General features: G+C 55.1%; 1 protein-coding gene across 2 annotated transcripts; it reads right to left on the bottom strand.

The window, feature by feature from the left end:
* Positions 1–9183: 9183 nt before the first annotated feature.
* Positions 9184–23006, bottom strand: MAG (myelin associated glycoprotein). 2 transcript variants are annotated; one of them, XM_070632622.1, is made up of 12 exons: positions 22812–22911; positions 20750–20809; positions 20191–20256; positions 19578–19946; positions 18294–18590; positions 17937–18194; positions 16562–16822; positions 12142–12429; positions 11720–11816; positions 10639–10738; positions 10340–10378; positions 9184–9681 (listed from the first exon to the last, which is right to left on the bottom strand). In XM_070632622.1, exons 3-11 carry the CDS (start codon positions 20234–20236, stop codon positions 10352–10354), a joined length of 1743 nt encoding a protein of 580 aa, XP_070488723.1. In that variant the 5' UTR covers positions 20237–20256; positions 20750–20809; positions 22812–22911; the 3' UTR covers positions 9184–9681; positions 10340–10351. The 2 variants fall into 2 exon arrangements, with proteins under 2 accessions (XP_070488723.1, XP_070488722.1); XM_070632621.1 differs by lacking the exon at positions 10340–10378 and having other exon boundaries at positions 22812–23006.
* Positions 23007–23573: the final 567 nt, after the last annotated feature.

Here is a 23573-nt window from a genome sequence, read left to right as displayed (position 1 = left end):
TTAATGTGGGGAAACTGATATCAGGGTCGATATCACTCACATTAAAAAAAGAAAATCTCTTGGGGCCGGCCCAGTGGCATAGCAGTTAAGTTCGAGTGCTTCCACTTCAGTGGCCCGGGCTTCACAGATTCAGATCCTGGGCGCAGACCTAGCACTGCTCATCAAGCCATGCTATGGTGGCATCCCACATACAAAATAGAGGAAGATTGGCACAGATGTTAACTCAGGGACCATCTTCCTCAAAAAGGAGGAGAAGAAGAAGAAGAAAAGAAGGAGAAGAAAAGTCTTAAATCAATAATATAAGATTCTATCTCCAGAAACTATAAAAGTAAGAGAAAAATAAACCCAAAGCAAGCATAAGGAAGGAAGTAATAAATATAAAGACAGAAATCCATAAAACTGAAGATGGAAAAATATTATAAAAAACAAAATATCCAGTTCACTGAAAAGATCAACAAAATTGACAAACCTCTAGCAAGATTAACAAATAAAGAGAGAAGACAAATGCTAGTACCAAGAATGGAACCAGGGACATCACTACAGACACTGCAGACATCAAAAAGGTAATAAAGGAACACTATGAACAACTCTACACGCATGAATTTGACAACTCAGAGTAAATGGATCAGTTCCTCAAAAAGTACAAACGACCACAACCCATCCAATATGAATTAGATAATCTGAATGGCCCTATAACTACTAACGTAATTTAAAACCTGAAAAAGATATCTCCAAGGCCCATGTGGTTTTACTGGAGAATTTTTACCCAGCATTCAAAGAAGAATTGACACCAATTATACATGATCTCTTTCAGAAAATAGTAAGAAGAATGCTTCCCAACTCATTCTTTGAAGCCAGTATTACCCTCAAACAAAAAAAAAGAAAAGAAAAGAAGGGGCCGGCCCCACAGCTGAGTGGTTAAGTTCACTCGCTCTGCTTTGGTGGCTCAGGGTTCGCTGGTTTGGATCACGGGCGTGGACCTACACATCGCTCATCAGGCCATGCTCTGGAGGCATCCCACATAGAGGAACTAGAATGACTTGCAACTAGGATATGCAGCTATATACTGGGGCTTTGGGGAGAAAAACAAAAATTAAAAAAAGAAGATTGGCCCTGTTGCCAATCTTCCTCAAAAAAAAAAAGAAAGAAAGAAAAGAAAAATAGACAAAGATAGTATGAAAAAGGAAATGGCAGACAAATATTCCTTATGAATACAGATATAAAAATCCCTAACAAAACATTAGCAAATAGAATTCAGCAATATATAAAAAGAATTATACACTACGACCAAGTCGGAATTATTCCATGCATGCAAGCCTGGTTCAATATTTGAAAATCAGACAGTGTAATCTCATATTAATATGATATAGAGAAAAAAATAACTTGATTATATCAATTGCTGCAGAAAAAGCATTTGACAAAATTTAACACCCATTCATGATAAAAAAAAAAAAAAAAAACTTTCTGAAAACTATGAATAGAGAGGAAATTCCTCAACTTGATAACCTACAAAACTTCAGCCAACATACTTAACCCTAAGAGAATGACTGCTTTCTCCCCTAACGCTGGGACAAGGCCAAGGACACCCACTCTCTCTGCTCCTGTTCAACACGGTACTGGCAGTTCTAGACAGCATGATAAGGTGGAGAAAGGCAATAAAAAAATATAGATCTGAAAAGAAGAAATAAAACCATCCCTATTTGCAGCTAACATAATGATGTATGTAGAAAACCCTAAGGGAACAATAAAAAAATTCTAGAACTAGTAAGCGAGTTCAGCAAGGTTGCAGAATACAAGATCAATGCAAAAGTTAGCCACATTGCTTTTCTCTTTTTTTGGTGAGGAAAATCGTCCCTAAGCTAACATCCATGCCAATCTTCCTCTGTGTTGTATGTGGGATGCCACCAGAGCATGGCTTGATGAGTGGTGTGTAGGTCTGAGCCTGCGAACCCCGGGCTGCCAAAAACTTAAAGCAGAACTCAAGAACTTAACCACTACGCCACCAGGCCAGCCCCCACATTTCTTTATAATCACAATAAACAAGTGGAAACTGAAATTTCAAATACAATTCCATTTACAGTGGCTTAAAAAGAAAGAAATACTTAGGTGTAAAAAATCTAACAAAACATATATAAGACTTGTATACTGAAAACGCAGCTGAAAAAATCAAAGACCTAAATAGTTAACACATTCATGAACTGGAAGATAACACAGTAAAGACATCAAGTCTCCTCAAATTAACACACAGATTTAAAGCAATGCCTATCAAAATCCCAGCGTGATTTTTTTGCAGCTATAGACAAGATTATTCTAAAGTTTATACAGAAAGACCAAAGAACCAGAATAGAAAACATTTGTGAAAAAGAAGAATAAAGGGGAGGAATCACTCTACCTGATTTCAAGGCTTAGTGTGAAGTAACAGACAGTAATCAACACTGTGTGGTACTGGGGGCAAGCAGATCAACGGAACAGACTAGAGAACCCAGAAACAGCCCCCACGAGCATGGCCAACTGGTTTTTGATAAAGGAGCAAAAGCAATTCAATGGAGGGAAGATAGTCCTTTCGACAAATGGTCGTGGAATGACTGGATAGCCATAGGCGAAACGTGAACCTCCACCTAAACCACATACTTTATACAAAAACTAACTCAAGTGGTTCATAGATTTACACAGGAAACATTAAACTATAAAACGTTTAGAAGGTAACATAGGAGAAAATCTTTAGGACACAAGGCCTGATGAAGAGTTCTTAGACACGAGACCAAAGCATGACCCCTGAAAATGAAAAAACTGTACTTCATGAAAATTAAAATTCTGCTCTGTGAAATCTTTGTGTTGTTAAGGAAATGAAAAGATAAATACAGACTCGGAGAAAATATTTGCAAACCACATATCTGACAAAGGACTCATATCTAGAATGAATATATAAAGAACTCTCAAAATTCAACATTAAAAAATAAATCAAACAATCCAATTAGGAGATGGGAAAAAAACACGAAGACACATTTCACCAAAGATGATATACGGATAGAAAATCATCCCATAAAAAAATAGTGCTCAGCATCACCTGCTTTTAGAGAAATGCAAATTAAGACCACAATGAGATATCACCACCACACACCTATTAGACAGGTGAAATAAGAAATAGTGGCAATTTCAAATGCTGGGAAGGATGTGCGGTAACTGAATCTTTTATATGTTGCTAGTGAGAATGTAAGATTGTCCAGCCCCTTTGGAAAACAGTCTCAGAACAGCTTCTCCAAAGGTTAACCCTGGAATGACCCTGTAACTCTGCAATTCGACGCCCAGCTACACACTCTAGGGAAATGAAACAGATCCACCCAGAAATCCTAACCCAGCATTCATAGCAGCATTATCCACAAAAGTCAGAGTGGGAACAGCCCAGGCGCCCAGCGATGAATGGATAAAGAAAATATGGTATACCAATACAATGAAGTATTACTTGGCAATAAAAAAAATGAAGTTCTGATAGATGCTACAAGATGGATGAACTTGAAAACGTTAAGTGAAAGAAGCCACTCGTGAAAGGCCACGTATTGTATGATTCCATTTATATGAAATGTTCAGAAAAAGAAAATCTGTAGAGACAGAAGATAGCTTTAACGGTTGCCTGGGTCTGGGGTGGAGGTGCTGAGAGGAAATGGAAGTGACCGCTGATGGGCATGAGTTTACTCTGGGGGTGATGAAATGTTCTAAAATTGAATGTGGTGATGGTTGCACAACTCTATGAATACACCTAAAACCACTGAGGTGTGCACTTTAAGGGGGTGGTTTGTATGAGCAGTTAGAAAACGGGCAAAAGACACGAAGAGACGTTTCACCAAAGAGATACACAGACAGCAAATAAGCGCATGAAAAGACGTTCAACATCACTAGCCAGTAGTGAAATGCAAATCAAGACAGTGATAAGCTATCACCACCTACACATGAGAACAGCTAAAATAAAAAATAATGACAGTACCAAATACTGGTGAGGACGCAGTGAAACTGGATCATTCATACATTGCTGGTGGGAACGCAAAATGGTACAGCTACTCTGGAAAAGAGTTTGTGAGTTTCTCGAGAAACCTACCATAAGACTTAGCAATTGTACTCGTAGGCATTTATCCCCAAGAGATGAAAACCTTATGTCCACACAAAAAACCTGTACACGACCGTTCATGGCGGCTGTATTTGTAATAGCAGAAAACTGGAAACAGCCAACGTGTCCTTCAATAGATGAATGGTTAAACAAATTGTGATATATCCACCCAGGAAGCACTATGTGGCAACAACCATCAACGAGAAACAAAGTATGGATCCAGGCAACAAGTTGGATGATTCTGAAGGCATTATACTGAGTCAAAAAAAAGTCAGTCTCAAAGGGTCACATACTGTATGATTCTTTTTATGTAACATTCTTGAAATGACAAAATGACAGAGATGGAGAACAGATTACTGGTGGCCGGGAGTTAGAGGTGGTGGGGGAAAGGGAAGTGGATGTGACTACAAGGGAGATCTTTGTGATAACGGAATAATTCTGTCTCTTGGTTGCGGAGATGGTTACAAACATCCAGACGTGTGATAAAATGGTTTAGAGCTACACACACATTGTCCAATGCCGAATTCCTGGTTTTGACATCGTAGTGTAATTGTGTAAGAAGTAACCATCGGGGGGAACTGGGTGAAGGACACACAGACCTCTCTGTTCTATCTTTGCAACTTCCTGTGAATCTATAATTATTTTAAAATATAATGTCAAAAAAAATAAAAACCACCAGCGATCTCAATGGGGGACTCCAGGCTAGGGGACGGGGTCCCAAAGGTCTCTGGCAGGGGACCCACTAGGGACTTAAAGCCCTGCCCATCACCTCAAAGGCGCGTCTGAGGCTTCACCGCACAGCTCCAGCCGGTGCTCACGGTCCTGCAAGAGCAGGAAGTCAGGCAGCAGGCTCACGGACGGGCCGTGATTTCTGAAGGCCGAGGGCTGTGCGGAGGCAGCCAGGGTGCGTGCAGGACTCCTGAGGACAGGAGATTTGGTGCCTTCACTCTTCCTTCCATCTTTTCCTCCAAAGAAGTAGATGGTCTCCGTTTTGGGTGACTTGACTGTCACACACACACATACACACACCAGGGATGCAGTGGAGCCAGGCAACCTGGACACTACTGTGGGCTGGGGGCTGTCAGTCCTCGCCCGGCTGTGTGCCCCTCTAGGCCCCTGCCCGGGACTGTAAGATGGGGACGATGACAGCACCCTCCTCACGGGGTGAGTGAGGTCACACATGCGATGCACTGAGCCATATGCACAGCATATGACGAGCACGGGGAAAACAGACCCGGGTTCAAACTCCAGTCCTGCCGTTTGTCAGCTATGGCCTCTCTCAGTTTCCCCTCTAGGGGTGACGACATCAGCAGTCCCAACTTCATGGGTGTGCCGTGAGAAACCCCAAGCACAGAAAGCACTTTTCGGGGTAATGGCTGTCATGCAACAAACACTCTGCAAAAGCGAGCTGTTATTACCGACATCGTCACTCGCTCTGCTTGACCAACACTCCCTGGTGACCTTGAGTCGCATGCCTCTGGCTCCTCGGCCTTTTGAGAGCAAACTGTCGTGTCTGTCACTCCTCCCCCGCCCCACTCCCCAGGGAAGGTACCCCAGGCAGACCAAGCTCCGGGGGCAGGAAGGGGTCTTCTGCTTGACGACTGCCCCACCTGCAAGCTGAGGCTGTCACCTCCTGTCCAGGGAGCAGGCTGGAGTTGAGAGTGAGGACAGTGGGGAGAGAAGGAGGTTTGGCCAATCCTGGACAGGGCTGCTAGTTGCTAACCCCAGCCCAGGGGAGGAACAGCCAGCGCTGGCCTGGAACCCTTTCATAATGGAGCCTGCCTACCCCAGGCATGGTCCTCAGGACGCTATGCGGGGCAACCAGAAAGGGGTCATCTCAGCCAGGAGCCACCTGTGAGGTTGGTGGCATGGGAGGCACAAAGAAGTCTGCGTTGTCATGACCCTGGCCTGGAGTGGCCTGTCCTTCCCGAGAGCTGGGAGCACGAAGCCTGCTCACCTGTAATTGACTCGGCCAGACCTCATCGGGTGCGTCTGTCCCTGTCTCTCTGAGTCACTGTGTCATGGGTTCTGACATTCCTCAGCTTGGAATGCCCCGGGAAAGGGTCCCGTCAGCCGTTCCCGTCCTTGAACGTGGCCGGAGTGGAGCCCACCTGTTCTCCACCGAACCTGGTCCTCCCACTATCTCCAGCATCTAAGGACGTGGCCGGTCGTCTCTTGGGCTCCTCTCTTTCCCTCCCTTCCAGCATTAGCAAGTCCTGTCAGTTCCTCCTCCAGAACAGGCCGGGACCCTGTGCCCTCTCACCGTCTCCACTTCCCCTTTTGGACGGCTGCCACGACCTCACAAGCCCTCTGCCTGTGTCTGCTGATCTCCTGGGCTCGTTGTCCACACAGCTGCCAGCGGGGTCTTTGAAACCTCGAGCCCCTCCACAGCACCCCTCGACGGGCAATTCTCCAGCAACTCCCCAGTTCACTCAGAGTGAAAGCCAGAGTCCTGAGCGTGGCCTTCCAGGCCCTCTGTGATCAGGCTGCATCACTCCACTCCGGGCAGGCTGGCTTCCTTCTTCTTCCACCGATGTAACAAGTACCTTCCCACCCTGGGCCTTTGCACCTGCTCTTGGCTTTCCCTGGACCCACATTCCCCAGAAACTGACAGAGCTCCCTCCCCCACTTCCTTCCGGCCCTGACGCAGATGACCTTTTTCTAAAACCACAGCTTAATGTCCTCCTTAGCACTTAGACCAGCTCTTGTTTATCTGATCGTCATCTGTCTCCTCCACAGAAGGGCAGCTCCACGAGGTCAGAGAGGGTGTCTACCTGGTCACTGTGGTTCCCCTACAGCCCGGTGTAGGGGGACATGGGGCAGGTGCTCCATAAACGTGCTGACGGAACGGATGAATTCTGGGGGGAGGCCAGGAGCCGGGCAGAGAGTGACACCTGAATTCCAGACCTACCTGAGCGTCACCCCTGCACCTCAGCCTCCCCTGAGAGCTGCTCTTCGGGTCAGACCCCTTCGTTGTCTCCCCAAGTTTAGGTTTTTGCCTGTGACCTTCAGGACTTCTGTCCTGTCTGTGAACCACCTGAAATATTTTTATTTCATACGTTTCTTTAAGTCCATTCACCTGATTCTTTTTTTTTTTAACTTAGCCTCATCCTAAGCTTGTTTCCAAAAAAGTCACCAGTGTGGGTAAGCTGGTCTGCTTTGGTGCTGATATACCCTAATGAAACGTAAATATTAACGAAAAGTTGCTCCCCGCCCCTCCCCGGATCACCCGGTGGCACTTCGGGTGGCCCAGGGTGACTCTGATGTCCCTCATTGTTGACGCCGCTGTGCTCCTCAGGGCAAAGTCCTCGGGGGCATGGCTACCAGGCCAGACCTGCCGGAGCCAGGGTCTGTCATCAGGGACCCGGCGTGTCAGGGCGGGGCCCCTGCGAGCACGCAGGAGATCCGGACGAAACATCCATGTGGCTGCGTGGAGCCCCTGCTGTCCTCCGCCTCGGCTCACGCTGCTCTCCAGCCTCATTTTCAGCTCCTGGAATTCTGCCAAACACGTTCCCACCTGGGCTCTCACACAGGGTCTTCCCAGGTGACTCTCCTTCCAGCCTTCCAGCAGGACGCCTCCCGGACCCCTGACCCCTGAGACCCTCAGGCACAGGCCCTGTTTGTGCTCTCAAAGCCCTCTGCGGGTTCTCTTCCGGAGCAGGTGTCCCGCGTTGCCCTCAGGCCGTCTGCATGGGGTCCTTCTCCCTGCAGGCCTGGAGCTTGGCGGGAAAGGGACTTGGGCAGCCTCGGGGTGGCTCCCTCCCCACTGCTCACAGCACCCGCTACCACCACGCTCTTCCTTGCTCCTGCACGTGGGCTCTCCATCCCACCCAAAGCCGCCCGTCACCCGCCCTCCCAACGCTTTGGTTAGTCCCGCCTCTCGGCCTTGACTTTGGCCTCAGTCATATTCTCTACCTCCTTCGAAAACCAGGGGAGGCCGCCTTCCTCGGAAGCGAGCTCAAATTGCCCGCAGCCCTGCAGCTCTGTTCCTACAGCGCCCTCCGCACTGTCAGTCCTGCGAGCTCTCCTTGCATTTCACTAAAACAGTAGGGCAGCACAGTGGTGAGAGCATGGGCTCTGGGGCCCGGCCTCTGGGCTCTAATCCAGGCTCCACAGTTACCAGCTAGGGGAGCCCGAGGAAGGGAGGTAACCTCTCTGTGCCTCAGTCCTTCCGGGTTCTCAAAGGCAGTCCATCACCAGTACCAGAGGACTTGTCAAAATGCAGACCGCTGGGCCCCACCCCTGAGTCTCAGACTCCGGCAGCCTGGGGTGGGGCCTGAGAATCTGCCTTTCTAACGGGTTCCTCAGTGAGACGCTGCTGGTGCAGGGACCCTGCTTTAAGAACCGTTGTCCTAGTTGCTAGGGAAGTTAAATGGAAGAAAAAGAAGAATGGAGTCCAGGGCCTGGCCGCACCGTTCTCCAGCTCTGGACCCTGGGAAAATCACCTAGCTTCTCTGAGCCCCACTGTTCTCATCCTCACAGCTTATCCTGGGGGTCCCTTCCCAGGATAACCTGAGCTTCCTGAAGGGGCTCAGCACACAGCTGGTGCCTAATTAATGTTTCTTGAACCAAAGGGAATGAAGTTTGAGAGACTGAGCTGCAAAGTGCAGCACGAATGGAGGGACGGCAGTCAAACAACACAGGCTCATGAAACATCAAGATCTGGGGTCCCCCCGACCTGCTGGGACAGGAGAGAATGTCAGTGAGTGAAGCCAGCCAGGAGTGGGACAGCAGGGAATGGTGGGGACTGTGGCATGTGGGCCCCATCAGAAGTCACCATCCCTTCAGTGAGTTGTGGCTACGTGCCAGCACGAGCCCAGTGCTGCCAGTCACTCTGACTGCGGCCAAAGCAGGAAGGAGGGTGGTTATGTGAAAACACCCAGAAGTCAAACATGGCCTGCCATGGACCAGACCCCGTCCACGGCTGCCAGCTCAGAGCGGGAGCAACTTAACGGCAGCTGTCCTGGGCTCAGGACTAGAATCCTTGGGTCCTTGTCCCCACACAGGGCTCAGCAGAGGGCAAGGAGGGGGATGGCGGGCTCCCCAAGGATGGGTCAGAATCATCAGCATCTAGACAGGCATTTGGTTCAGGGCATTTATTTCATGTCTCTCCATTCAGGCCCTGGGGCCAGGTGTGGGGCAGGAGACCAGGCAGGGGTAGCAATAAATAACACGGACAGACGGAGCTCCCCTCCAGACAGATGAGGTTAGAGGAGGTTAGAGGGGAGCCACAATGTGGGGTGAGGTGCTGGGGGGCAGGGAAGGAGGGCGAGGCCAGGCCCCGGGACCTCACCGTCACCTGCCCCAGCCCTTCCTGCCCCGGCCCCAAGACTTTGGGAGGAAGGGAGCCCACAGCCAGTGGGGGCCAGCGAGGGTCCTGAGGGGGGGTGGCCACACGGCTGCCCCCAGCTCCCTCACTTGACACGGATTTCAGCATACTCGGCCAGCTCCTCGGTCAGGGTGTAGCTGTCCTTGGTGGGTCGTTTCCCCAGATCCGAGTGGGAATAGCTCAGGTCCAGCTCTGGGGGTTCCCCCCGGAGACCCAGCAGCCTCCTCTCAGATCCCAGGCGCCTCTCGCTCTAGGAAGGAAACCCACCCATTAGAAGGATCCTGTTCCCCCTTTTCCAGATGCAAAGGCTGGAGTTGCTTGCACCCCCGCCGCTCCGGAGTTGAGCTCCGAAGCCCTGTGTGAGCCTCCTTTCTCAAGGGCCCTGGCCCAGCCACCCCACATCCCCGGGCCCACTCTGGGGTCTCTGCCTGTGTCAAGCGCCCTCCACAGCCTGAAAGGTGCCTACAAACCCCCTTCTCCAGAGCCTCTTCAACACAGGAATTGGGGGCACACAGTTCACCCCATAACGCCTTCCCAGATTACAGCCACCAGCTCAGGACCCCACCTTGCCAAACCTGCTCCAGCAAGTCCTCCCCAGTGGCTGGGTCCGGTGTGGTCCCCCTCCTCAAACTGGGAGGCCCTGCAGGTGTGACTTGGCCTTCCCTGTCATGAGCTCCATCGCCGCCCCCCAGCCCCACACGGGCCTTTGGACACACACACAGGACAGCAGCCACAGACAGACAGAAGGGAGCAGCAACGGGACAGAATAGACAAGGCCAGGAGAGCTAGGCAGGGCCAGACTTCACTGGAACCATCCTGGACGCCTGACGGGGACGCACACACATGCACGCCAGCCCCAAGGCCCGCGGAGGGCCCGGAGGTCGGCACACTGAGGCCCCAGAACCTACCTCCTGGGGCGCTCATTCCAGGGCAGAGACCTCTCTGGACTAGTGGAGAAGGAGATGCAGTCATAGACCCAGGCGGGAGGTGGGGCTTCCCTTGGGCCCCGAGCCCCAGAGCCCCCTTGTCAGCCTCAGTCTGAGCACGCCCTCCCAGGTCAGGGTCAAGCCGGCCCTCCGCACTTGCTCCCTTTCCCTCCTGAGGGGCCGGGCCCCCGCCCCTCGGCCTCCCAGCCCTCCCAGGCCCTCGGCGTGCCTAGCATCCAAGTTCTCCAGCTGGCCTGGAGCCGCGGGTCTCCGACCCTCACCTCGTACTTCTCTGGCGCCCCAGAGATTCGGAAGTCGCTGCTGAACAGGACCGGGGGGGTGTCCCCCGCCGAGAAGCTGGGGCTCTCTGTCACGTTCTTTCTGCAGGGCAGGACATGTCAGCCCCAGAGGGCTCCAGGCCTCCCTCTCCCCTCCCTGTCTGCTCCTCCATCCACCTTAGGAGCTTGGCCCAAGGGATCCCAGAGCTGCTCCCACCCATCTAAGCCAGGAGGACGGCCTCTCGGAGTGACCAGCCTCTCCCTGTCTGCCCCTGCCCAGCTCTCCATGCTTGGTGGCTGAGCATGAGCCAGCGGGCCCCGCCCTCTGCCACTGTTCAGGACCCCAGCCTGGCTCCTCGGGGGTCTCCTCAGATGCTCTGGGTCTCTGTCCCTCCTGCTGCCAGGATGTGGAGCAGGGACATTCATTCACTTTCAGGACAGCCGGTGTGGGTGTGCCACAGGGAAGGAAAACAGCAGTGACAGCCGCAGCACAGCTGTGGAAGGGGGTGTGGTGGGGCTGGGGAGCGCTTTTTTCTATGTGTGAGAAAGATTGTCCCTGAGCTAACATCTGTGGCACTCTTCCTCTATTTTGTATGAGGGATGCTGCCACAGAATGGCCCAATGAGGAGTGTGCAGGTCCACACCCAGGATCCAGATCTGGAAACCCCAGGCTGCCGAAGCAGAGCCTCACCACTTGACCACTACACCACCGGCCCAGCCCTGTGGGAAGCGTTTTTTGTTGCCACAGATATGTGTAACCAATGGGGCTTCTGGAACCAACTGTGGCTGATGCTGTGACTGCAAGCCAGGGGTAGCTGGGCTTTTCCCATCACACCGAGTGTGTGCGGGAGAGCTCCTGGGGGGCAGGAGGCCACAGCACAGGAGGGGGACAGGTAGCAAATGACTGGTGGAAAGTGCTAGGCCCAGGCACCGGCACCCCGTGACTGGCAGTGGCTCGTGTTAGCAGGGCCCTGTGTCCTCCATCCAGCTGACCTGTCTCCGAGCAGAACCAGCCCTTCCCACGCACAGGGCTGCCATCCCTCGGAGACTCCCCATCCCGCATCAGCCCCGTCAGGCCACTCACTTTCTGCGTGTCTGGGTAATGTAGCAGACAATGGCAATGAGGATCGCAAAGGCCACTACGGCTCCCACGGGCCCGATCTTGGCCCACATCAGGCGGTCTGAGGACAGAGAAGACCCAGGAGCCCTCAGAGCTGCTGGTGGGAGTGGGGACACTGGGGTTCTTAGGAGACGGGCTGGGGCAGGGCTGAGAGTGACAATGTTTACACAGCTGACACGCCCTTGCAGTGACTGACTGGCCTGGAGGGCCCAGGGGAGGGGCCGGTAAAGGACAGGCAGGCTCACTCCTTGCCCACTGGAAAGGGTGTCTCTACCACTCCACCCGCCTGCAGAGCCTGACCCAGGCTGATGGTCAGCCTTGGGAGGGAGCCCCGGTCCAAAAGGAGCCCCTCTGCCCGTGGCTCCCAGCCCCTGCCACAAACTCACGGGATCCCTGGAAGGGCAGCTCTAGGCTCTTGGTGCCATAGAGGTTGTGGGAAGTGCAGATGACCCGGGGCGGGGCCTGCGCCTGGCCACGCAGCGTGAGGATGCTGGTGAGCACCAGGCCACTGCGCTCCGTGTACACGAATTCCCGCTCTGTCTCGTTCACCGTCACGTTGCGCGAGGGCAGCTCGAAGGCCACGGAGGGCTCGGGGTTGGACTTCACCACGCACAGGCACTGCACAGTGTCACGGGCCGCCGCACAGTGGGACTCCAGGAGGATCACCGGGGCGACTGCAGGGGCAAGACAGAGAGGGGGCCTCAGGGGACTCCGCGGCTGGAGGCCAAGGGCGGTGGCACTGTCTCAGAGGTGAGCTGCATTTTCTCCTCCGTGCTACCTCTCGCATCCTCTCTAACTATTTTCCTGTAGCACATGAGTGAGAGGGTGGTGCTCCCCACTCACACTCGTCCTCCAATGGCTCTGCGTCACTCAGAATAGAATCCGGATTCTCGGCCTTGGTCCACAAGGCCCCGCAGGACCTGGCCACACTAGCCTCCTCTCACCGCTCTTCCTTCCCAGGCAAGCTGTCCTCCCTGCTGTTTCTCAAGCTCCTGGAGCTGCCACCCCACCTCACCTCCCCAACACCCCCCCGCCAGGCTTTGTGTTTCTCCTGTAGCCTAGAACACTTTCCTGTGAGCTGCCCACTCACCCCTCTCTCCACGCGGATTCTGCTCAGGCACATCTCTCTCTCTGACATCTCTTCACCAACTGTCCACTCCCTGTCCGCCCGCTCGCTCAGGCTTCTCCCCAGCACTGTTCCTACCCATGTTCTCTGTTGATGTGGATGGTCCATTTTTTCCATCAAGATAGCTCCTACTCTGTCTCCACTCTGTCCTCCACATTTGCAACGTGCCTTGCACACAGCAGGAGCTCTGGGAAGACTGGAGGGGCGAGCTGCTGAATTCTGCCCACTCCCCTTCCAAGCCATCCTGCAGATGCCGTGCGCCCGCGCCTGGAGCCCCCTGACAGCCTGACCTCCCTCCCTCCTGGGATGCCTCAGTGCCACTGGCACCAAACACCACTGCCACCAAGACAGTTTTGTTGAGCTTTGCTTTGCTGCCTTTTGTATTACAAAAACAGTACTGGTGTGGGTTTTTTTTTCTCTCATTTTCCAAAATATGAAATGATGGAACACTGAATGTTGCTTTTTTAAATTATATCCTCTTTCCTGCCTGGACAGTCAGGCACTCCGCTTTGCTCGCTCTAGACTGAGCTCTGGTTCTCAGTTCTGAGCAAACCCACTTACACATGGGCTAGAGACCCTCGGCCCACTCACCCAACTTATTTTTGATTTCCAGCAAAAAAGAATATGCAGGTAACAGTGATGGGCCAGGGGGCCATCTGACCAGACATATCTGCATAGAGTTGATTCCAACTGGCATCTCAATGTGTACCTGTATCTAAGTCTGGTAAATTAAAAATTATGTACCCCAAATTCTCTTTAGCCAGACATGTGCTGTGCTTGCTGCAGTGTTAGCAAATTAACACACCACAGAACAAATCAGTAAAACTGACAGCAATTAAATTTTTTTTTGTGGAGGAAGATTTGCCCTGAGCTAACATCCATTGCCAGTCCTCCTCTTTTTTTCGCTTGAGGAAGATTCACCCTGAGCTAACACCTGTGCCAGTCTTCCTCTATTTTGCATGTGGGTCGCCACCACAGCCTGACTGATGGGTAGAGAAGGTCCACACCCGGGATTTGAATTTGCAAACCCGGGCTGTGGAAGCAGAGCATGCGGAATTTTAATCCCTGGGCCACAGGCCGGCCCCTATTAAATTTTTTTAAAACCCTTCCATTCAAGACCCCACCACTGTTACTCTGGTGACAACTCCCACCGTAGATGCTGTGGGAAGGCTGACTCCCTGCCTGCCTGGACTCATTATCTTCATAGCTTTGTGAGCAGCCTGGGAGACCTACAAACCCTGAGTGACGCTAAACAAACGCCAACTGCCACAAGGAATGGGGTGTTCGGGGTTTGGCTTGAATCCCAGCTCTGCTCTCTGCTGGCTGGGTGGCCCCGATCAGGCCCTCAGCTTCTCTGGGCCTACAAGACGGGTTCCCATCTGTGCGAACAGGGGCGATGGTCCTTAACTAGCCAGGGGCTGCGGGGACTCAGAAGACGGGCCCGCGAGTGCCTTGTAAAGGCTCCACATCCCACCCAAGGGCTTGTGATCAGAGAACTAGAACCATCCCAGCAGAGGGCGCACGTGAGCGAAGCCGCCGCCCCGGGAACGCGCCGCGGACCATACCCGGCCTGGAGGCCGCGGGGAGGATGCGCGGGAAATGCAGTGACATCTAAGACTCCTGGAGCACACAGCACGCGGCAGGCGCTGTGGGCCCCCTGTAACTTCCTTAGTCTTCGCAACAATCTTTGGGGTAGGATACTGTTGTCACACCCGTTTTTCGGAGGAGAGAAGTAAGACTCAGCAGGGGGAAGCACTTGTCTGGGGTCGTGCAGCGGGACGAGACAGCTAGGATTCCCACCCAGGTGCATTCAGCTCCGTCGGGTGCCGGACACCAGTAACACCTCGGTTTCTTCTATGAAACTGGGGTAAAGAACAGTCCCCTCCCCCAATCTGAGGCCGCACCCCCAGAGCGCAAGCTCTCTAACACAAGCTTGGCGAAACGTGAGGGGCTCAGCTGGTGGAGGGGGGGGGGCGGACTGGTGGCTCAGAGCTCCTTAGCTCCTGCAGATCGAAGGACTGACACTCCAAATTCGTTTGTTTTCAGACGCTGCCAGATGAGTGAGGCCGTGGGTGCCAAGGGCTGTGGGGGAGGTGAAGTAGCCAGAGGTTTAAGAGCTGGGCAGACCGGAGTCCAGAACAATCCTGGCTCTGCAGCCTTCCTAGCTGCCCGGCCTTGGGTAATCTGACCGTCAGTTAAGGGGATGATGGTAACACACACCTGCTTCCCAGGGTGACACAGGGCTCAGCCAAGTCACACCCCCAGAGGATGTAATGCCCGCCCAGAGCAGGCCCTTAAGGGACGCTTGCTGCCCCCACCCTCATCGCACGGGAGGGCCTGTGACTGAAGACATCCGTGAGATGCTGTGTGTGTGCAGAGAAGGTCACAAACGTGCCTGAGGATGAAAGTAGCGGAGCAGTGGCAGCCTCTCTGGGAACACTCTATGCACTGCACACATACAGAGTACTGAGTAGGACTGTGCCCAACACCTTCTGGCAAACTCGTGTGTTAGGGACCATTGTAGGTGGAGTAACTGAGGCCAGCAGTGGGGACATTTGGAGACTAGTGTGAGAGGCCAGGTTGGAGCAGAGGAGGAAGCAGGGGAAATGGAAATAGGAGGTGACATTCCAGAGGGAACTGCTGGAGGACGGGAGCTATGGCTCGGAGTGAATGGATGGGGGTTTGGGGGGTGGGGGTCTGTCCAGGGAGAGGGAGGACAGGAGAGGCGCTGGTCAGCAGTGGAACGAAGAGTTTCATTGCCAAGATAATTAGTTTTCATGAGCATCCATCTCATCTCTCTGGCTACACTGTATCTGCTAATAAGCTCGGTGTGCGGCCGGCCTGGTGGCATAGTGGTTAAGATTGCATGCTCCACTTCAGCAGTCCAGGGTTCATGGGTTCGGATCCCTGATGTGGACCTGGCACCACTCATCAAGCCATGCTTTGATGGCGAACCATACACAAAATAGAGGAAGATTGGCACAGATGTTAGCTCAGGGCCAATCTTCCTCACCAAAAGATAAAATAAGCTCAGTGTCCTCTTGGAGCTATCTCCCACCTCCCACAGAGCCACATAGCCCTTTGCACATAACGACTGCTTGATCAACGCATTCTGATGCAATAATGTAGGATGAGGTCAACTTTGGGCAGTACAGAAGAGTGGAACCACACTGCCTGGATTCGAACCTCAAATTCTGCCCTTTTCTGGCTGTGTGACCTTGGGCAAGTGGCATAACCTCTCTGGGCTTTCCTTTTCTGAAAACTGGGGACAGTACTAGAACTTCCCTCATAGGGCAGTCATGAGGATGAAACGAGTGGGTCCCAGAACAAAGCTGCTAACGGTCCCTGGTACAAAGTGGTGCTGTACAAGGGTTAGATGTCATGGTGATTGTTTTAGTTCATGCAAAGGGGCAGCGGCCACAGGCTCCAGAAATCTCCTCTGTCAAAAGCCCACCACAGGATGTGGGGACACAGTATCCTGAGGTGGGACTTTGATTTTCTTGCTGTGGACTGAGCTTCTCTGCCTTCCCCATCCTCGTCTGCTGGAGCAAAACCACTGCTTGGGTGGGATGCTCCCAGGAACCCAGGGGTCCCCCGATGAACCATTCACCTGGGGCGGGGCATGGAGGGCTCAAGTCCGGCCTGCTCTCGGGGGCAGGGGTGGAGAGGGGAGTACTCACACTCCACGGAGAGGTTGAAGGCGGTGGCCCTCTGGCCATATTGGTTCTCGGCGACGCACCAGTACTCGCCGTCGTCCTCGGGCGTGACGGCCGGCAGCTCCAGCTGCAGCTCGCTCTCATAGATGACGGTGGCCAGAATCTGCTTTTCCTTGAAGATGGTGAGAATTGGATCCGGGTTGCTCTGTGTGGAGCACGAGATGGAGACCGTCTCCCCCTCCACGGCCACCACTGTCCCGTTCACCGTCGGCTTCCAGGGTGCATCTGGGGGGCAGAACAGGATGCTGATGGTCAGACGCCAGGAGTGCTTCTTCTGCCAGCCAGCTCCCACCCCAACTGTGACCCCAGACTCCCCAGTCCTAGCACACCAGCTCAGGATGGCTCAGATAACTCCAGCCTGGCCGTCCTGTTTCCAAGAACAGGGACTCCGCAGCCACGGTGTTGCTGCTTGAATCCCGGCTCTTCCCCTTCCCAGCCGTGTGTATCTGAGCCATGTCTTAACCTCTCTGGGCCTCATTTTCCTTATCTGGGAAGTGCACTTACTAATAGTCCCAACCTCATAGGGGTCACTGAGAACCCTAAGTGACAGGCAGGTGGATGAAGAGCCCTGCCCATGCGGGTGGACTCTCGATAAGTGCACAAAATGTCGAGCTGGCCAGATGGGGTAAGTACTTTGGAGAAAAACAAACAGGAGGGCATGGGAAGTCAGAGCAGTTACAGCTTGAACTAGGAGGGTGAGGGAAGCCTTCCATGCAGCTGAGGCAGTGGGTGGGAGCCGGCTGGGGGACGCTGGGGGAGAGGATGTGTGTAAAGCACTCAGAAACTGCTGAGTAAATGTTGGCTGTGGCTGTCATGATTATCATCCCCAGCCCCGGGCGTTTTGCCTCAATAAATATTTGTGAATGAATGAATGAATGACCTCTCCTTGGTTCCTTCCTGTCTGACCAGCCCCCTCCCCCAGGGCCCATAATGGACATGTTGCACACCACCAGCTGGAGGAGACCTGGGGTCCCCTCCACCGTCCCGTGAGAAGTGCAATGGGCTTGTTTTAAAATGCAGATTCCTGGGGCCGGGCCAGATCTGCTCCCAGACCAGCCAGGGCAGCCCCAGCACATAGCAGACTTTCCTGGGTGGTGGGGACCATGTCTGTCTCTTCTCCTCTTGTCCCAGCCATGAGAGTGGTGCAGACTAGTGTCAAAGGTACTTGTGGAAAGAATGAAGGAAGGTCTTGACCTGCAGCCCCTCTCCATCTTCCCCTCAACCGCCTTGTGTCCCTGACCACCCCGGGGGGGGGGGGGGCGGGAGGGCGGGGCCCCTAATCTCTCCACCTCAGGGCCAGGGCCAGTGCCAGGTGTGCGTGCACTGGGCAGCGACTCACACATGACACTGAGCCCCACGGTGCGGTTGTCCTGGCCGTAGGCGTTCTCTGCTAGGCAGGCATAGACGCCGTCCTCCTGGGGGGTCACCTCGTCCAGCTCCAGGAACAGGCTCTCGGCCACGGCCTCCCGGAGCACCACGCCGTCGCGCATCCAGGTCAGCAGCGGCGGCGGGTTACTGTCGGCCCCGCAGAGCAGGCTGACGTGGGAACCCTCGATGGCCTCCACCGAGGAGTTCATCTCCACAATCAGCGGGGGGTCTGAGGCCCGGGACACAGCCGGTCAGCGGGCAGGTGCGCAGGCCCCGCCCCCAGCCCGCCCCATCCAGGTCCCGCCCCCCCGGTCGCACCCAGGCTCACACTTGACGTCCAGGCTGGCGTAGCCCTCGAACTGCAGGGTGGTGTTGGGGAAGGAGGCCTGGCAGCCCAGCCGGTGGCCGTTGGCCTCCCTGGTGGGCACAAAGTGCAGCAGCGACACCTGCACCCAGGTGCCCTCGTCCTCGCGCAGCCGCCCCAGCACAGCTGGCTCCCCCAGCCCCTCATGGCCCAGCCAGCTCAGCTCCGGGCGCAGCTCGGGGCAGTTGTCAGGCACCATGCAGCTGACCTCCACTTCCGTGCCTGCCACCACCTCTGGGGGGAGCACGATGTTGGGGGTGTCTATGGGAGATGGGAGGAAGGAGGGTGGAGGAAGCAGCACTGGGCTATGGGACCCCCCACCTCGTCCAACTCCATTCCTGGTCCCTGGTCCCCTCCCGGTCCTTGGATGCAGAATTCCCCACAACCTCCTTTCCTCTGGTTATCCTTCACCCAGTAGCCCCAGAGACCCAGCCACGGGTGTAATAATCATGGGAATAACGATGTCGAGGTCTGAGCACCTACAGTGTTTAACTCGCCCCATCTTTCCAGCCACGCTAGAACGTGGGTAACAGTGTTTTGCTCATTTTGCACATGAGGAAACTGAGGTCCCAGCTGGGATGGGGTAAACTGGGCTCACACCCTGCCACACTGGCTCGTCCTCTGCTCTCTGAACACCACGCTATGCTCCTTCAGAAACCCCTCGCCTTCCCCATGTTTGCTTTCCTTCCACCTGTGTGCATGAGTGTGTGGGAGCGTGAGCATGTGTCCTGGAGATTTGTCTCTGTCTGGCTGTGCCTGCGGGATCTCTTTCGGCATCAGGGCTGTAATCTGGCTCCTCATATAGACTCGGTGCTGATGGGGAACCCTAGTGAAGGGCTTCAGGGTGCAAGGCCCCTCAGCTGGCCCTGCTCTGAGCGCTTGACACCCATTCACTCACTGCTCTTGTCCCCAGTTTACAGAAAGGGAAAGCAAGGCCCAGAGAAGTTTAGTAACTTGCCCACAACCATCCAGCTAATGCAGGAGTCCAGAGGCCTCCTGCTAAGCCCTGGGCCCCACTGCCCTTCTTCCAGGTGTTTCCAGAAGAGTTGGGGCACCGCTTTTCCTCTGCGGGCAGCAACATTACTTGGGACCCTGCTTCGGTCATCTCTGTCATCTGCCTGGTCAGTGTGGGCATTGGGATTCGCACCCCCCAGCCAAACCAACAATTCCCTGGATCTACCCTCAGACCTCCCTGGAAGGACCCCCCACTGCCCTGGCGCTGCCCTGGCCCAGCCTCAGGGGACTCACTGATGATGTCCAGGACGCTGTGCTCAGAGAAGGTATACTGGTTGTAGCCGCCGAGGTCCCCGCGGAAGTAGTACTTGCCACCCAGCTCCGGGCTGAGGCTGCTGAGCAGGAGGGTGCAGTTGCGCAGGCCCAGGTCCCCCAGCAGGCGGCTGCGGCCCTGGAAGCTCTCATGGACCACCTGGGTGCGTGACTTGAACACCACTGGGGGGTAGTTTTTCGGGTAGGGGCTGTTGAAGTACCAGACGCCATGCACGACAGCCGGCCGCAGCTCATCAGGGAAATCGAAGCGACAGGGAATGGAGACGCACGTGCCCTCAAAGGCCGAGATGGACGAGGGCATCCAGGCACCCCAGTGACCCCCGCGGGAGGCTGTGGGGGAGCAGGACCACTGAAGCGGAGGAGCACGTCCTGCCTGGATCCCCCCACACACTCCCTTCACCTGCTGCTGGCCTGTGGGTCCAGGGACCCACAAAAATGACCCAGCCTGCTCAGGGGCCGGGGCCCCAGCATCCCCAGCATCCCCAGCATCCGCAGTATCCCCAGCATCCCCAGCATCTGCAGCATCCGCAGCATCCCCAGCAGCCACAGCATCCCAAGCATCCCCAGTCATTACCTGAAATCATAATCCAAAACAGGGGCAGTGCCGTGAGAAATATCATTCTGTGCAAGTGAGCGATGGCTGGAGGAGGGAGAGGAGAGGGTTAGAGGCCAGGGGAAGAAAGGGTGCGTCCATGAAGGCTTCAGGGAGGGGCCTGTTCAGGGTTAGCGCTGCTGCGACTGTTATTTGTGATGACAAATGCTTCTCTGGCATCACCCGGGTACCAGCCCTCCATGCTTCACGCTGTTGTGTTAATTCATTTGATCTCTTTGAGGTAGGTGCAATTATTATCTTCATTTTATAGCTGAGGTCCAGAGAGGTTAAGAAACATGCCCAAGACCACACAGCTGGTAAGTGACAGACTAGGATTCAAGCCCTATCTGCCTAGCCCCAGGACTGCAGACTTAACAGCCCCACTGTCCTGTCTCTGTGTGGCAGTGACATGCCGATAATTATCTTCATCAGCATCATGCCCCTGGGGGGCTCCAGAAAGTAAGGACAGAGCAAAGGCCGGCCCAGCAACAGGAAGCAGGGGAAGCCGGGAGGAAGGAGAAGTCAGAACCCCATCCCTCACCTCAGCCTCCCTGAGTTGGGAATGTCTTCTGGTTCCTCTTGAAGCTGTCAGCCAGCCGACCTGGAACAAGAGTCAGACAGGTGCGAGGGGCCCAGCTTTCAGCATCCACTATGAGTTGTGGCCTGTCGTCAGGCTGCCCATGTGATCTCTGGTGCTCAAGGATGCTCGGCTCCCTCCCACACAGCCTCGAAGCTGCTCTGTGGTCAACCCGCCCCCCACCCCCAGCGGCAATGGAGGAGAACTGTGGGGAAGGAAAGGGGAGCAGCAGAGTATTGGGGTGGGGGGAGGCAGGGGCTGCGGTGAGTGGGGTCAGGGACAGAAGTCCCACGGCCGAGGCCTGGGGGTGGCAGGCAGGGACCCAGCCCATCAATGACTGGGCTTCATAGCATCAGCATTCCCAACATGCCGCGTGAATTCCTGCCGCCCTCTCCCACCCCACAAATGGCCCCTGGTGTCCCCACCCTCAACAGAGGCCAGTGCCCGGCACAAAAGGGCCCTGTTCCCTCAGGGAGAGGGTGCCTTATCCTGGGGGGCTTCTCGGGGCTGAGAGAAGATCAGGCACTCCTGGCCGGGCTCGGAGTGGGGCCAGGGCAGACCAGGGCTGGGAGTCAGCGAGCCCCTGGCACCCGGCTGCTCCGTGGGTCGCCCCAGGGTTGGAGCCAGGGTTTCCAAGTGGCTGCCTTTCCCGGCCTTGGGCGTCCTCTTCCCACAGACACAGACGCAAGCACAGTCAGACACAGGCAAATGCTGCTATGAGATGTGACAGATCCAGACTCAGCCCGAAGGAGCAGGCTCACACGACACTCACGCGGACACCCGGTCAAGGCCCTGCACACGGACGGGGCCGAGTCCCCTGTGCCCACAGAAGCAGCTCTGCACTGCCCTCCCTCCAGTCACGGCGCCCCTGGACCCACATGGCACGGCGTGCGGGCACACACCGACCTGCCTGCGCACCATGCTCACAACAACGCGTGGACCTGCGCACACACTCCGGGGTATAGCTAAGGGCAGGCCCCCAACGTGCTGATGGACACATGGCAGATGGCGCCCTTGCACCTGCGACAGGATGGTACAGGAGAGGGACACGGGTGAGGGCCAGCCACAGTAGGGCAGGTGTGTGAAACAAGTATGAAGACCAGGCATTCTTAATGGGGGTGAAAAGCAGTTCTTGGGGTGGGGACCAGAAAAGTCTTAGCTATCACAGTGATTTGCGACTCTCTAAAGTGTCGCAGCACATGCACAGCTACACAGTCTGTCTGTGGCATTACAATTTTAGCTGGGGAGTGAGATTGGGGAAAACAGGTCTAAAAATTTTCCTTAGTGGAGCGTGATGAAAAAGAGGTTGGGAAACACTGATATAGGTTAAGACTCACCCAGGGGAGGTGCACACGCACGTGCATGTGTGTGCAAACACACACACCTGTTGTGTGCCCAGGTGCTGGACCGTAATCACTCACAGCCCACTGCCCCCACCCCCTCCCAGGTGGCAGGATGCAGGTGTCTGATCACCTGGGCATCCTTCCGCTCTTCACCCAGCCCCAGACAACTTCCACCCCGTCTGCTCCAAACCAGGGAGCCCTGGGGCAGCTGTTCCTGCACAACCTCCCCCGCAAGGGGTGCCGAGGAGGCCCTTTGTTCTTCCTCTCTGTTGGTTCTTCCCAAAGGCCCCTCACTGTGCCTGCCATGGTCCCAGCCCATCCCCAAAACAGTTCTAAGCATCACCCTCCCGCATCCTAAATTAGCGGCCGTTCACAGTGACATTTGTGACCCAGGCCACTTTGCCCGGCAAGTGCTGCTCTCCCCCATCCCCGGGTCCTCTGCTCTCCCCCATCCCCGGGTCCTCTGCTCTCCCCCATCCCCGGGTCCTCTGCTCTCCCCCATCCCCTGGGTCCTCTGCTCTCCCCCATCCCCAGGGTCCTCTGCTCTCCCCCATCCCCGGGTCCTCTGCTCTCCCCCATCCCCGGGTCCTCTGCTCTCCTCCATCCCTGGGTCCTCTGCTCTCCCCCATCCCCGGGTCCTCTGTTCTCCCCCATCCTCCGGCCCCCTCGGCTGCAGGACTCACTCGATGCTCTTGCTTCTGCACCCTCTGCTCCGCCGGCCCAGCTCGCATTCCCTGGCCTCCCAGGGTCTAGGCCCCCACTTGCCAGCCCCTCCTCTCCCCCCCGGGTGCCAGGGGCCGCCTGCCTCCAGGGCCCAGCTCCTCCCTGTCCCTGGGGGAGGGGGGCACAAAGGGGCCCTTGTCACCATCTCTGGAACTGGGCAGCCTGACGCCTGGGTTCTACTAGCTCCTTCCTGGAGGGGATGGGGGGCGAGTGCCTCACTTGCTCCTCTTCCCCCAGCACCGTGCACCCTGGCTCTGGGGCCCTGGGAGGGCATGCTCCTGTCTCTAGGAGTCTGTGGCCGAGAAGCAGAGGTGTTGTCCTCAGCGTCTAGGGCATCTTGGTGGCAACATTAGGTCTAACTCCAGTCCTGAGAGGCCACAGAGGCCAGTGTGGGCAGGAGGAGGAGACAAGACCTTCCAACTCTGGGCTTCAGTGTCACCTCTACCCTCTCTAGAGTCACTTCCCTGAGTCACCTTTAGGGCTGGCATCTGGTCTGTTTTCTTCTAGGCTCTCCTTGCCATGGGCAGCCACCTTATGCATTGACTGTCTCCTCTCCTGAGAGCATGACTCCGGGAGGCCAGGCCGTGCCTGCCGTTTCTCCACCTCTCTTGCGTGTTGAATGGCTCCTGGCACAGGGCTAGGTCATAAACGCAGAGCGGGGGCCTGAGTGTGTTCCTCAGGTCCCCCATGGCATTTCTGACTGGAGGTCTTTGCACCGCTCC

Source organism: Equus przewalskii, chromosome 9, assembly GCF_037783145.1.
Source record: "Equus przewalskii isolate Varuska chromosome 9, EquPr2, whole genome shotgun sequence".
In the NCBI taxonomy this organism is placed as follows: domain Eukaryota; kingdom Metazoa; phylum Chordata; class Mammalia; order Perissodactyla; family Equidae; genus Equus; species Equus przewalskii.
This window is presented reverse-complemented; position numbering and strand designations above follow the sequence as displayed.